Source organism: Pipistrellus hanaki (assembly GCF_964339955.1).
Source record: "Pipistrellus hanaki genome assembly, chromosome: 15".
In the NCBI taxonomy this organism is placed as follows: domain Eukaryota; kingdom Metazoa; phylum Chordata; class Mammalia; order Chiroptera; family Vespertilionidae; genus Pipistrellus; species Pipistrellus hanaki.
In genome coordinates this window covers 44,552,150-44,566,402 of record NC_140517.1, presented here as the reverse complement: position 1 = coordinate 44,566,402, position 14,253 = coordinate 44,552,150, and the positions used below count along the sequence as shown (strand labels likewise).

The window sequence follows — 14,253 nt, the reverse complement described above, 5'->3', positions numbered from 1 at the left end:
GTTCTCTCCAAACTTTTCACATGACCCATCCTTGGTTTCAGCTCAACTGTCACTGGCCACCTAATCCAAAATATGTCCACTCCCTCTTCTATCTGGAATTATGCTAATTGCTTGTGTTCATTGCCTGTTCCTCCATTAAAATGTTAACTCCAGATGATAGTGATGATTATAAAATGTAAACTCCAGAAACCACTACATCCCTAGCAGTTATGACTGTGCTTGGCGCTTATACTGTTACTCAAATAGCTGTTGAATTAATAAATATATCAAAACAAGGCCAAGTGTCCATCAGCAGGAATAATCACCTGGCATGTGACGGAACACTCACTGTGGGCCAAGCACTGTTCCAAACTCTTTATATCGTTTAATCCTCATGACAATCTTATCAGCTGGTACTCTGTTATCCCATTTTACAGCTGAGAAAATAGACACAAAGTCAACTAGCTTAACCAAGGGTATACAACTAGAAGTGGCTAATATGAGCTAGCAGATAAGGGCAACAATAAGGTAGATCGATTAAGATGGTAGCTCTGGATAGACTAAGATGGTGGCACAGGTAAACACCTATACTTGCCTCCTCTCACAACGCATCAAAATTACAACTAAAAGGCAGAACAACTATCAACCAGAACCACGGGGAAGCTGGCTGAGTGGAAGTTCCACAGCTAGAGAGGTGAGGAAAGCACACCGAGACTGGTAGGAGGTGTGGAGGTACAGAAAGGGCTGGCACCCGGGTGTGCCGCTTTTTTAATCGGGAGGGAAATACACAAGCTCCCGCTTGTTCTGAACTCCAGTTCCGGGCAAACTCTGGGGACCCAGACACATACGTGGAGAAACTGGACTGTCTGGCATCGGACAGGAATGGGAGGGAGGCTTTCTTTCAGAGGTGCTTGCAGCAATCATTGTTCCTGAGCGGGAGGCAGGGGGCTGACTGGCAGCCATTGCTGTTTGCTCCACCCTGGTGATTCCCTGAGACTACCCCCCCACCCAATTTACACCTCCACCCAAGCTGTGGGCAGCAGCTGTTGCATATGAATGGCCTGTCATTTCCCAGCCTAAAACCTGTCAAATAGGCAGCAGCTGGGTCAGGGAGCCCCACAGCCTGCCTTGCTACACAGCTGGGCCTGGTCTGGGCAAGGCCTGATACAAAGAGGAGGAATCTGCAGATCTCTCGGTAGCTCCTGCTGGGCGGCTCCAGGCACTGGCTGACTTTGCACCTTCTTGGAGATCCAAGAGCCAGTGTACCCAGTGGTCAGTGTAAAACCATACAGGATTACAACTCTTCACATCCATAAGAGACATGCTTAAGGGGCAGACTCAGTGAGCATCAAAGCCCACTGAAGCAAGTCCTGCCCCATAAGGGTGTCACCTGCAGAGCAGCTCTTCCATTGTAGATATGGCTGGTCCTCACAGCCAATTGACCTGGAGGGTAAATTCCTCCCAGTGATATCAACGGCAATCAAAGTTTAACTACAACAAGACTGTGCACACAGCCCACAAACGGGTGCACCAAGAGTGTCCACCTCAGGTGACTGGGGAGGCTGAGCCACTGGGCCCTCCCTATAGGACACCTACCACACAAGGCCACTCAATCAACTCAAAGAGACTTAGCAGCTACCCAGTACATAAAAAGAAGCACAAGGAAGCAGCAAAAATGCAGAAACAAAGAAACAGGTCACAAATGAAAGAAATGGATGAAAGCAAACACTGGATATGGAGTTCAAAACCACAGTTATAAGCCTTTATATATAATCTTTGAATTCACAATATGCACTTCAAGTTAAGTCAAGTAAATCAATCCATTCATGATTAAAAACTCTTAAGACTACTGCTGAGCCAGAACTGGTTTGGCTCAGTGGATAGAGCGTTGGCCTATGGACTGAAAGGTCTCAGGTTCGATTCCAGTCAAGGGCATGTACCTTGGTTGCGGGCACATCCGGGGGGGGGAGGGGGGGGGCGGGTGGGGGATATGTAGGAGGCAGCTGATATGTTTCTCTCATTGATGTTTCTAACTATCCCTCTCCCTCTCTGTAAAAAAATCAATAAAATATATATTTTAAAAACTCTTAAGACTACCAAATTCACATTCAAACCACCCTTATTGAGAGTCTAGTATGTGAGTGAGTCACGCAAAGACCTGGTAGAATGAGGCTATTTCAAACAGGGTAAGCACAAAGCCCCTGAGGACATAAAGAATTCTAGCATATTTAAGGAACAGAAAGACTCAGTAGCTTTCATGGAATTTAGACAAGGTCTGACAAGCCAGAGCATGAAAGGCAATGAATTTTTTTAAAGCTTTGGATTTTATTCTGAGTGTGCCAGGAAATATCACCGGAAGGTTTTAAGCAGAACCCCTAATTTAAATTCATTTGGCAGCTGTGTGAAGAATACATTATAGCCCTTGTTGGTTTGGCTCTGTGGATAGAACAGGGGTCTTCAAACTACGGCCCGCGGGCCACATGCGGCCCGCAGAGGAGTCTGATCTGGCCCGCCAGGTTTTTTGGGCAGTGAGCGCAGCCGAGGTGTTACAGTAGGAATTAGTAGTTCATATAGTCCGGCCCTCCAGCTCTCTGAGGGACCGTGATCTGGCCCCCACTTTAAAAAGTTTGAGGACCCCTGGGATAGAATGTTGGTCTGCAGACTGAAGGGTCCCGGGTTCGATTTCAGTCAAGGGCACATACCCAAGTTGCATGCAGGATTCGCTCTCATCATTGATGTTTCTCTCTCTCTCTCCCTCTCCCTTATTCTCTGAAATCAATAAAATAAAATAAAAGAGTACATTATAAAGAATCAAGAGTAGAACAGAGAGACCAATAAAGAGAATGCTGAGGTGATCTGAGATGATGGGTGTGGCATAGACTAAAAATTGAAGGGCCCTGGCTGGTGTTACTCAGTGGTTAGAGTGTTGACCTACACACCAAAGGGTCTCAGATTCGATTCCCGATCGAGGGCTCATGCTGGGGTTGCAGGTTCAATTCTGTGTGCGGGAGACAACCAATTGCTGTGTCTCTCTCCCACTGATGTCTCTTGCTTTCTCTCTCTCTCTTTCAACACCCCCTGCCTCCTTCCCTTTCACTCTCTCTAAAAATCAATGGAAAAATATCCTCAGGTGAGGATTAAGCAAAAAAATAAAAGGAGAAAAAGTTAAGAAAGGTACATGAGATAAAGTTTGAAGCAGAGCCAGCAGGACTTCCCAATAGATTGGATGTGGGTATAAGGGACAGCGAGAAACAAAGTAGATTTCTGGTCTGTGCAATAGGAAATGGTGGAGCCATCGGCATCTGGCAAATTTGACCACTTTCTCCTTCTAAAAATAGCCCCCTCTTCATTTAACAGTATGATACTTTTCATTTAAATCTACAATCCTGCTCCATCCAACTGCCCATTCATTGTATGTACTTAGATGTCTTGCCATAATCCACAACATAACTGAAGACTGCTCCCCACTGTTATCTGCTTAAGCAAATACGTCCCTCAGTCTTCCTCATCCTTCTGAAGTCCCCACTCAACCCACTGACTCCTGCTTTACATTTGCCCTATCATCTCAAGCTATTTCCTATGTAGTTTCCCTTCTTTTGTTGCTGGTGATTTATACTTGTCAAGTAACGGTAGCTATAATTTACTAACTCCTTTCTGTGCTTAGGCACTACTCATGCATTATTTCATTTAGTTCTCCATACCTTATAAAGTAGATTATATTCTCTCTCCTTGACAAATGAGAAAACTGAAGCATAGAGAAGTTAAGAGATGTATCCAAGGTTACCTAGGGGGACCTGGGGCGGGGGCGCTAGGAGGAGGAGGTAAAGGGTGGTAAGATGGGAGATATCTGTAATATTATCCCATATAATAAATGCCCAATATGCAAATTGTCCCCTCAACTGGGAGTTGACCAGGAATTCCACGGCTCGCTATGACGTGTGCTGACCACCAGGTGGCAGTGCAAAACATGTCAGTGATACAGAAGTCACTACCTGCGCTGATGGGCACCAAGGAGAGAGTGGGCCGTGATGGGATGGTGGAGCAGGTGAGCTGGTGCTGCCATGCCAAGGCAGGTGTGAGCAGGGGCCAGCAGATGGCCCCGCAGACGGCTCCCAGTGGCAGTGGCGGTGGCCGGGATGGCATCGACCAACCTCTTGCTGTACCCGGATGGGGGACTGCGACCTCTCGTCAACTACCTGGGGGCAGGGGTGACTGGAAGGGTGGTGTGGTGAGAATGCAGGGTGTCATTGCTCTCACTCCCCTACTCCCTCCCCCAGGATGCTCAGGTGCCAGGCGCCCATGAGGAGCCTGGCCCACACCCACGAACCTCTTCGAGTGAGCTGGGCCGCAATCACTGATTGGCTGCCTCCTGCACCCTCCCCTACTGGGGATCTAGCCGCCAACCTGGGCGTGTGCCCTTGACCAGAAATGAACCCAGGACCCTTCAATCCGCAGGCGGACACTCTATCCATGGAGCCAAACCAGCTGGGGCTACAGCCAGTTTTTAACCTCTAGACCAGGGGTCCTCAAACTTTTTAAAGTGGGGGCCAGATCACGGTCCCTCAGAGAGCTGGAGGGCCGGACTATATGAACTACTAATTCCTACTGTAACACCTCGGCTGCGCTCACTGCCCAAAAAACCTGGCGGGCCGGATCAGACTCCTCTGCGGGCCGCATGTGGCCCGCGGGCCGTAGTTTGAAGACCCCTGCCTAGACTGTGTAAGTTCCCGGGAAAGGTCCTTTTTGGTATTATCGCTCTCCCTCTTACAGTTCCCGCCAGCCTTGGTCCAACATCACAGTCAGAAGCAAAACCAGAGCCAGAACGCAGTTTGGCGATGCCCAGGCCACCTTCCATTTCACAAAGGAGCCCCAGGCCCCAGAGTTTGTTTTCCTGTCCCACCTGGAGTTCCCTTAGAGGCAAGTCAATCTGCTTCGTGGAGCATCCTTCCTTCTATACAGGGCCCTTTCCACTCCAGAGCCGGGCTACGAGACTCAGTTGAAAAATGGCCACAAGAACACTTTAATAAGATTGTCTACAGCCCTGACCGGCTTGGCTCAGTGGATAGAGCATCGGCCTGCGGACTGAAAGGTCCCGGGTTCGATTTTGGTTAAGGGCATATTCGTTGGTTTCGGGCACATTCCCAGTAGAAGGTGTACAGGAGCCAAAACTGGTTTGGCTCAATGGATAGAGCGTCGGCTTGGGGACTGAAGGGTCCCAGGTTCGATTCCGGTTCTCCCTTCCTCTCTGTATAAAATCAATAAAATCGCCGGGACCGGTTTGGCTCAGTGGATAGAGCGTCGGCCTGCGGACTGAAAGGTCCCGGGTTCGATTCCGGGCAAGGGCATGTACCTTGGTTGCGGGCACATCCCCGGTAGGGGGTGTGCAAGAGGCAGCTGATCGATGATTCTCTCTCATCGATGTTTCTAACTCTCTATCTCTCTCTTCCTCTCTGTGAAAAATCAATAAAATATATTTAAAAAAAATTAAAAAAAAAATAAAAATAAAAAAAAAAAATAAAATCAATAAAATCAATATTTTTTTAAAAGATCTTAAATGCAGGAGAATTACGGTTTAAAAAAAAAAAAAAAAAAAGACTCCCACTAAAAATCACCCAAACGCTCAAAAACCCTCATTCTTTCAGACCGGCCCACCCCTCAGAAGCCACAAGAATATAAGGTGTGCCGGGACCGGTTTGGCTCAGTGGATAGAGCGTCGGCCTGCGGACTGAAAGGTCCCGGGTTCGATTCCGGGCAAGGGCATGTACCTTAGTTGCGGGCACATCCCCAGTGGGGGGTGTGCAAGAGGCAGCTGATCGATGATTCTCTCTCATCGATGTTTCTAACTATCTCTCTCTTCCTCTCTGTGAAAAATCAATAAAATATCTTTAAAAAAATAAATAAATAAATAAAATAATAAATTACTCTGAGTATACTTTAAAAAAAAAAAAAGAATATAAGGTGCATGTGAGGTTCGCCAGCCTCCCCAGAACAGGCCCCCACCCTCTGGTAATGAATGAACTGCGCCGCCCCTTCCATCCTTTCTAGGGCTTCCCGGGCCCTCCTACTTCCCAGCCCCCACCCCCTTCCCAAACTCCAGCATCACCCCCTTTCGGGCTTCTGAGTCCCCAAGTTCGAATCCTCCTCCCCCCCCGCAAGGCCTCCAATCACTCAGGACCTGGGGGGTCCTGCTTCCCACACTCCCAGTAATACCCCAAATCGACCCTCCCAGCCCTCTCAGGCCGGCTACCATGCCCGGGCGCAGAGTTCCCGCCTCCTCTCTTCAAATCAGACCCTCCCTCACCCCCGAGGGCCGCGGACGCCGCAGGCCGGCCGCCCCCTCCCGCCCCTCAGCCCCGCAGGCTGCACCGCTCTCACCGTTTCTGGGCCTCCAGTCCCCAGAGACGGATCTGCCGGTCATACTGCGCCGCCTCCTCCTCGCTGATGCCGCCGCCGGCCTCCTCCTTCTCCACCATGGCGCCGGCTCTCTCCGCCCGACCGAGCTCCGGGCCCGCGCTCGCCAACCGCCGGCCGCCGCGCGCCCGGGACGCGTCTGCGCCTGCGCCGGGGATCGCGCCTGCGCAGTGGCTCCTCCCCGCCGGCCCGCCTCCGCAGCCGGGGACCACGTGGGCCCTTCCCCCTCCGGCTTCAAAGGCGGGCCGGCGAGGGCCGGTCACGTGACCGAGCCTCCAGCCCGTCCAGGCCAAACTGTAGCGGGGCCTATGGCCCCCACGAGGGAAGGAGATTGCTCTGAGATTATTCATTCAACAGATATTTCTGGAGTGCCTGCTGCAAACCCGGCAGCGGGTTTGTGAAACAGAATGGCGAATACAATAGACAAGCCCTGCCCTCATGGAGCTTATCTTATGTTGAGAAGGGCCCAAGATAAAAATCACTGTAAGTCAGGCCATGCTAAATGCTTTTGGAGAAAAATAAAGCCGGGTATGGAACTACAGGAGGACAGGAATGGCCAGGGAGGGGCTCTCAGAGAAGGAGACCCTGAGCAGAGATCTGAAGAAACAAGCCTTACAATTAACTGGGAGAAGGCACATTTCCTGGCAGAGGAAACAGCTAGTGCAAAGTGTTGTGGGGTCGAACCCTGGGTCCAGAATAAGACCACCGGAGGCTGATGATTGATTGATTTTTTAAAATATATTTTATTGACTTTTTACAGAGAGGAAGGGAGAGAGAGATAGAGAGCTAGAAACATCGATGAGAGAGAAACATTGACCAGCTGCCTCTTGCACACCCCCTACCAGGGATGTGCCTGCAACCAATGTACATGCCCTTGACCGGAATCGAACCTGGGACCTTTCAGTCCGCCGACCGACGCTCTACCACTGAGCCAAACCCGCTTCGGCTGATGATTGATTTAAAAAAAGCAGGCAAGGATTTATTTAACTGGCCAGGATGGCTGCGAGAGCATCACACGCAGGTGGAGTCCACAAGACAGCACCGTTCCAGGGGTAGGCAGTCCTTTTAAAGGTCTAAACCACAAAAATTTTCCTTTGTTCTAAATTCTAAATTCTAAAGGCTGGGAACAGCCCACAGGGTCGGGTTGTCCCCAGCCACATCCTGCTGGACATTGGAATGTGGCCCTGTCTTGCGAAAGCAGATAGTACAGAAGCAGAGCTGAGCGGTTAATCTCTAAAGGTTATCTGCAGTTTCTACTCCTGGAGCCACCGAGTCCGTGGGAATCCATCTCCTGTGGTCCTGGCCCACAGGCACAGGAAAACTGCCTTAGCCTCCAGGTCTCCATCTGGAAGCTGAGGCAACTACCCTATGTTTAAGCAAGTGAGTGAGTGCCGAAGCCAGAATAGCAGAGTTAAAATTCAAACAGCAGTTTTTATCTAAGTATGGTTGCTATCATACTTCACAAAGGCCCTGAAGATGAAGCGTGCTCTCATGATTTAACTGTGGAGGAGGCATGGTGCTGGAGGAAAGTGAGAGGGGCAAATGGTAAAGGATTAACACATAGAGGAAGCAGGTGGGGGATCATGTAGGGCCTTGTAGGCTGGTAATAGCTAATATGTATTTCTCCTTAGGCAGGATGCCTTTTTATTATTACTTCAATAAATACGTGGAGGAAAGGGGCCACATGCTGACCTGACCAGCTCAGGGGAGGCCTGCGTAGCCGTCTTGCAAACTCAGAGACCTAAAGGAACCACAGAGGATGGCCTGAAATTGAACTTTAACTAAAAGCAGTTATGGCCGAAACCGGTTTGGCTCAGTGGATAGAGCGTCGGTCTGCAGACTGAAAGGTCCCAGGTTCGATTCCGGTCAAGGGCATGTGCCTTGGTTGCGGGCACATCCCCAGTAGGGGGTGTACAAGAGGCAGCTGATCCATGATTCTCTCTCAGCAATGTTTCTAACTCTCTATCCCTCTCTCTTCCTCTCTGTAAAAAATCAATAAAATATATTTTAAAATAAATAAATAAAATAAAATAAAATAAAATAAAAGCAGTTATGGTGGGGAGTTAAGTCTTAGGCCTGTATCTTCACTGACAAGGTCAACTTTTACCTTAACTGAGCCTGTCTGTCTTTTTGCATCTATGACAACATAAATATGAAATGTCTGGGTAACTTGTAACTTTCTGGAGCCCCTGGGGCACAACCTAATGTGCTGTGCACTAGGACAGATACCACATATCACTTCTTTATGGCGTTGTTTCTGCTCCCACCTAAGTATGCGTCCATCATTTTACTTTCTATCCAATCGCAGGGGTTTCCCCCTCGCGCACCCCTTTGCTTTATCCCACCTCCTTAATCTATCACCAATCAATTTCACATAACCCACCTACGTCCCTCCTTTGATTGCAATGTATAAATACAATGTAACCTGCCATTCTCCAGAACATTATCTCAATTCCTTGAGGTTCTGCTTCCTGGCATATGTAGATAATTTGGCTCAAATAAACTCATAAAAGTTCTTTACAGGTTTCAATGTTGTTGTTTTTTATGTGAACAAATATTTATTAATTAAAAACTTGTTCTGGCCGAAACCGGTTTGGCTCAGTGGATAGAGCATCAGCCTGAGGACTGAAAGGTCCCAGGTTCGATTCTGGTCAAGGGCATGTACCTTGGTTGCGGGCACATCCCCAGTAGGGGGTGTGCAAGAGGCAACTGATCCATGATTCTCTCTCATCGATGCTTCTAACTCTCTATCCCTCTCTCTTCCTCTCTGTAAAAAATCAATAAAATAAAATAAAAAAATAAAGGTTTTCATTGACGGGCCAGTGTCACTTAGCGGTTGAACATCAACCTATGAACCAGAAGGTCACGGTTCAATTTCCAGTCAAGGCCTGTGCCCAGGTTGTGAGCTCAGTCCCCAATGGGGGGATACAGGAAGCAACCAATCAATGATTCTCTCTCATCATTAATGTTTCTATCTCTCCCTCTCCCTTCCTCTCTGAAATCAATTAAAAAAAAGTATTTTAAAAAATAAAAATATTTATTATCTCATAGTTTCTGTGGGTCAGAATTTCAGGAGCAGTTTGGCTGGGAAGTTCTAATTCAAGGCCTCTCAGGGGGGGGCAGTCAGATGCACACGTTGGCTGCAGTCATCTGATGGCATGGGGGAGAAGAGCCCCTTCCGAGGTGACTCACTCACAGGGTTGGCAAGGTGATGTTGGCTGATGGCTACGGACCTCAACTCCCCTGGCCAATTTCTGGGTCCAGGCCTTTAGAAATAGGCAGGCTCCCCTTAAAAAGGCTATGTGGCCGAAACTGGTTTGGCTCAATGGATAGAGCATCGGCTTGGGGACTGAAGGGTCCCAGGTTCGATTCCGGTCAAGGGCATGTACCTTGGTTGCAGGCATATCCCCAGTAGGGGGTGTGCAAGAGGCAGCTGATCGATGACTCTCTCTCATCGATGTTTCTAACTCTCTATCTCCCTTCCTCTCTGTAAAAAATCAATAAAATATAAAAAATGATAATAATTAAAAAAAAGCTATGTGGCCGAAACCGGTTTGGCTCAGTGGATAGAGCATCGGCCTGCAGACTGAAAGGTTGCAGGTTCGATTCTGGTCAAGGGTATGTACTTTGGTTGCGGGCACATCCTCAGTAAGGGATGTGCAAGAGGCAGCTGATCGATGTTTCTAGCTCTCTATTCCCTTCCCTTCCTCTCTGTATGAAAATCAATAAAATATATATTTTTAAAAACCTTAAAAAAAAAAAAAAAAAAAAAGCTATGTGAACCAGCAATTCCACTCTTAGATATATACCCAGAGAAATTGGAACAGGGACCCAAACAGATACTTGTATGCCAAGCTTCATGGCAGTATTCTTCACAACTAGAGGCATGAAAATTCATGCAAGAGAAGGCCTTCCTTCCCCGGCTGCTGGCACAGGCTGCCCTCTGGCACTCTGACCCAGGCGGGACCCGGGCTTTCCTCCTCCGGCCACCAGCAGGCACCCTGACCCAGGCTGGCTTCCCTCCCACCTGGCTTCGTCAGGAAGGACGTCCAAAATGACACGGGAAGATGTCCAGTCTAATTAGCATATTACCCTTTTTTTAGTATGGATAGCCAAAGGTGGAATAACCCAACCCATTCACCAATTGATGAATGAATGAACAAAATGGGATCTATCCGGACAATGGACTATTATTCAGCCATAAAGAGGAATGAAGCACTGGCACATGCTGTAGCATCCATGACCCTTCCAAACATATGGAAAGTGAAAAGCCCAGACAAAATAGGTGACAAGAAGAGAAATAGGCAGTGATGATGGTTGCATAATATTGTGAATGTGCCGAAACCGGTTTGGCTCAGTGGATAGAGCGTCAGCCTGCAGACTGAAAGGTCCCAGATTCGATTCCGGTCAAGGGCATGTACCTTGGTTGTAGGCACATCCTCAGTGGGGGGGGGTGCAGGAGGCAGCTGATTGATGATTCTCTCTTAGATGTTTCTAACTCTCTGTCCTCTCTCCTCCTCTCTGTAAAAAATCAATAAAACATATTTTATAAAAATAAAATATTGTGAATGTATCAATGCCACTGAATTGTACACTTGAAAATGGTTAAAATAGTGGATTTTATGTTATATCTATTTTTTAAATATATTTTTTATTGATTTTTCACAGAGAGGAAGGGAGAGGGATACAGAGCTAGAAACATCGATGAGAGAGAAACATCGACCAGCTGCCTCCTGCACACCCCCCACCGGGGATGTGCCAGCAACCAATGTACATGCCCTTGACCGGAATCGAACCCGGAACCCTTCAGTTCACAGATGGACGCTCTATCCACTGAGCCAAACCGGTTTCGGCTGTTATATCTATTTTTATTTTTTTTTATTTTTCATAAACCTTTATTGTTGAAGTATTACGCATGTCCCCGTTTATGTTATACATTTATTACTATATTTTTTTTATTTTTTAGTTTTAAAAGGCTTTTAAATTGATTTTTAGAGAGAAAGAAACATCAATGTGAGAGGGAAACATGGATTAGCTACTCCTGCACGCCCCCTACTGGGGATCAAGTCCACAGCAGGAAATCAACCAGCAACCTCTCCTGTGCATGGACAATGCCCAACCAACTGAACCACACCTGCCAGGGCTCACTAAGTGCCCTCTCTCTCTCTCTCTCTCTCTCTCTCTCTCTCTCTCTCTCTAAATATATTTTATTGATTTTTTTTTACAGAGAGGAAGGGAGAGGGATAGAGAGTTAGAAACATCGATGAGAGAGAAACATCGACCAGCTGCCCCCTGCACACCCCTTACTGGGGATGTGCCCACAACCAAGGTACATGCCCTTGACCAGAATTGAACCCGGGACCCTTCAGTTTGCTAGCCGATGCTCTCTCCACTGAGCTAAACCGGTCAGAGCCTCACTAAGTTCTCTTGATCATTGTTGTGGATGACTGCATTTTGCAAAAATGGATATGACAGCCTTAGATGGTTTGACTCAGAATGAAGGGTCCCACGTTCGATTCCAGTTAAGAGCATGTACCTAGGTTGCAGGCTCCATCCCCGGCCCTGGTCAGAGCACATGCAGGGGCAACCTATGAATGTGTCTCTCTCACATCACATCAATGTTTCTCTCTCTCTGCTTCTCTCCCTCCCTTCCACTCTAAAAATGAATGGGAAAATATACTCAGGTGAGGATTAACAACAATAACCAAAAAATGGCTAAGACATGCCAAAACCGGTTTGGCTCAATGGATAGAGCATCGGCCTGCAGACTGAAAGGTCCCAGGTTCGATTCCCGTCAAAGGCATGTACCTTGGTTGCGGGCACATCCCCAGTAGGGGGTGTGCAAGAGGCAGCTGATTGATGTTTCTCATCGATATTTCTAACTATCCCTCTTCCTCTCTGTAAAAGATCAATAAAATGTATTTTTTTAAGAATGGCTAAGACAATATCTCCCATCCTACATACTCTTGTAACATTCCTTTGAACCTTCTCCCATAGAGGGGATGGGTGGGTCTAAGTTCATTTCCTTCAAAATTGACTGGCTTTGGTGACTGACCAAAAGAATGAGGCAATTGCTTCTCCACCTCAACTGTAGTATCTGTTCTTATCAGTTTAATATCTGATACGTCCTCTATCTGAGGACACTATATTAAGTTACAATCTTAAAAGGGCAGATATTCTTTTTAAAAATGAATGTAAACCTTACCCATTTAAAAGTTTCATGCTTGCCGAGACTGGTTTGGCTCAGTGGATAGAGCGTCGGCCTACGGACTAAAAGGTCCCAGGTTCGATTCCCGTCAAAGGCATGTACCTTGGTTGCGGGCACATCCCCAGTAGGGGGTGTGCAGGAGGCGGCTGATAGATGTTTCTCTCTCATCGATGTTTCTAACTCTCTATCCCTCTCCCTTCCTCTCTGTAAAAAATCAATAAAAATATATTTACAAAAAAAAAAAAAGAAAAAGAAAAAAAAGTTTCATGCTTGCCTTAGCCAGCTTGGCTTAGTGGAAAGTTTCATGCCTGCATGCCAGAGGCAGCAGCCAATCAATGATTCTCTCTCATCATTGATGTTTCTCTTTCTCTCTCTCTTTCTCCTTCTTCCTACCTCTCTGAAATCAATAAAGAAATATACTTAAAAAAAAGCTTTATGCTCACTGTAAGTGAAAATTTTTATCTTTATTCACAACATCCTTCTTATAAATCATCCATTTAATAAATATTGTAAGAGTTTTAAAAAAAGAATGTGGGCCAGGACCGGTTTGGCTCAGTGGATAGAGCGTCGGCTTGGGGACTGAAGGGTCTCAGGTTCGATTCCGGTCAAGGGCATGTACCTTGGTTGCGGGCACATCCCCAGTAGGGGGTTTGCAGGAGGCAGCTGATCGAGAACTCTCTCTCATTGATGTTTCTAACTATCTCTCTCCCATCCTCTCTGTACAAAATCAATAAAATATATTAAAAAAAAAAAAAAAAAAAAAAAAAAGAATGTGGCAGAAGGGACCCTGCTTAACTTCTGAGCTAAGTCCGTAAAGGGGAGGCTGTTTTCATTCTGTTCAATGGGAACACGTGACGTTGAGGCCTGCCGAGGATAAGCAGTCCCACTCCCCTGAGGCTGCATGGTGAGAGGACACTGGACCGCACCTGGCTCTCCAGCCTCTTACTGTCCCAATTCCAGCCATTTAAATAAATACATAAATAAATAAAACGTCGTAAAATACACATACTATAAAATGTACCATTTTACCAATTTCTAACTGTACAGTTCAGTAGTGTTAAGTATATTTATTTATTTATTAATACATATTTTGTTGATTTCAGAGCAGAAGGGAGATGGAGAGAGATAGAACATCAATGATGAGAGGGTTAATAAAAAAAATTTTTTTTTTAAATGATGAGAGGGAATCATTGATGGGCTGCCTCCTACACGGCTCTCTACTGGGGATCGAGCCCGTAACTCAGGCATGTGCCCTTGGCTGGAATTGAACCAGGGACCCTTCAGACCGCAGGCTGATGCTCTATCAACTGAGCCAAACCAGCTAGGATAGTCTTAAATATACTTAAGATGGTGTGAGACCAATCTCTAGAACGTTTTCATCTTGCAAAACTGAAATTTTTTACCCACTAAACATCTCCCCATTCTGCCCTTCACCCAGCCCTGGAAACCACCATTCTACTTCTGCTTCCATGAGTTTCACTATTCTAGGTACTTCATCTTCATTAAATCGTACAGTATTTGTCTTTTTTTTAAAAAATACATTTTATTGACTTTGTACATAGAGGAAGGGAGAGAGAGAGTTAGAAACATCAATGAGAGAGTCATCGATCAGCTGCCTCTTGCACACCCCCTTCTGGGGATGTGCCCGCAACCAA

The 14,253-nt window shown here is 46.9% G+C and overlaps 1 protein-coding gene across 1 annotated transcript in view; it reads right to left on the bottom strand.

The window, feature by feature from the left end:
* Window positions 1-6,539, bottom strand: part of SAE1 (SUMO1 activating enzyme subunit 1) — a 63,948-nt gene extending 57,409 nt beyond the window's left edge. The window contains exon 1 of the mRNA XM_084906176.1: window positions 6,355-6,539. Coding sequence (XP_084762302.1) covers window positions 6,355-6,452 — 98 coding nt within the window. The 5' untranslated portion in view covers window positions 6,453-6,539. The remainder of the gene's footprint in view (window positions 1-6,354) is intronic.
* Window positions 6,540-14,253: the final 7,714 nt, after the last annotated feature.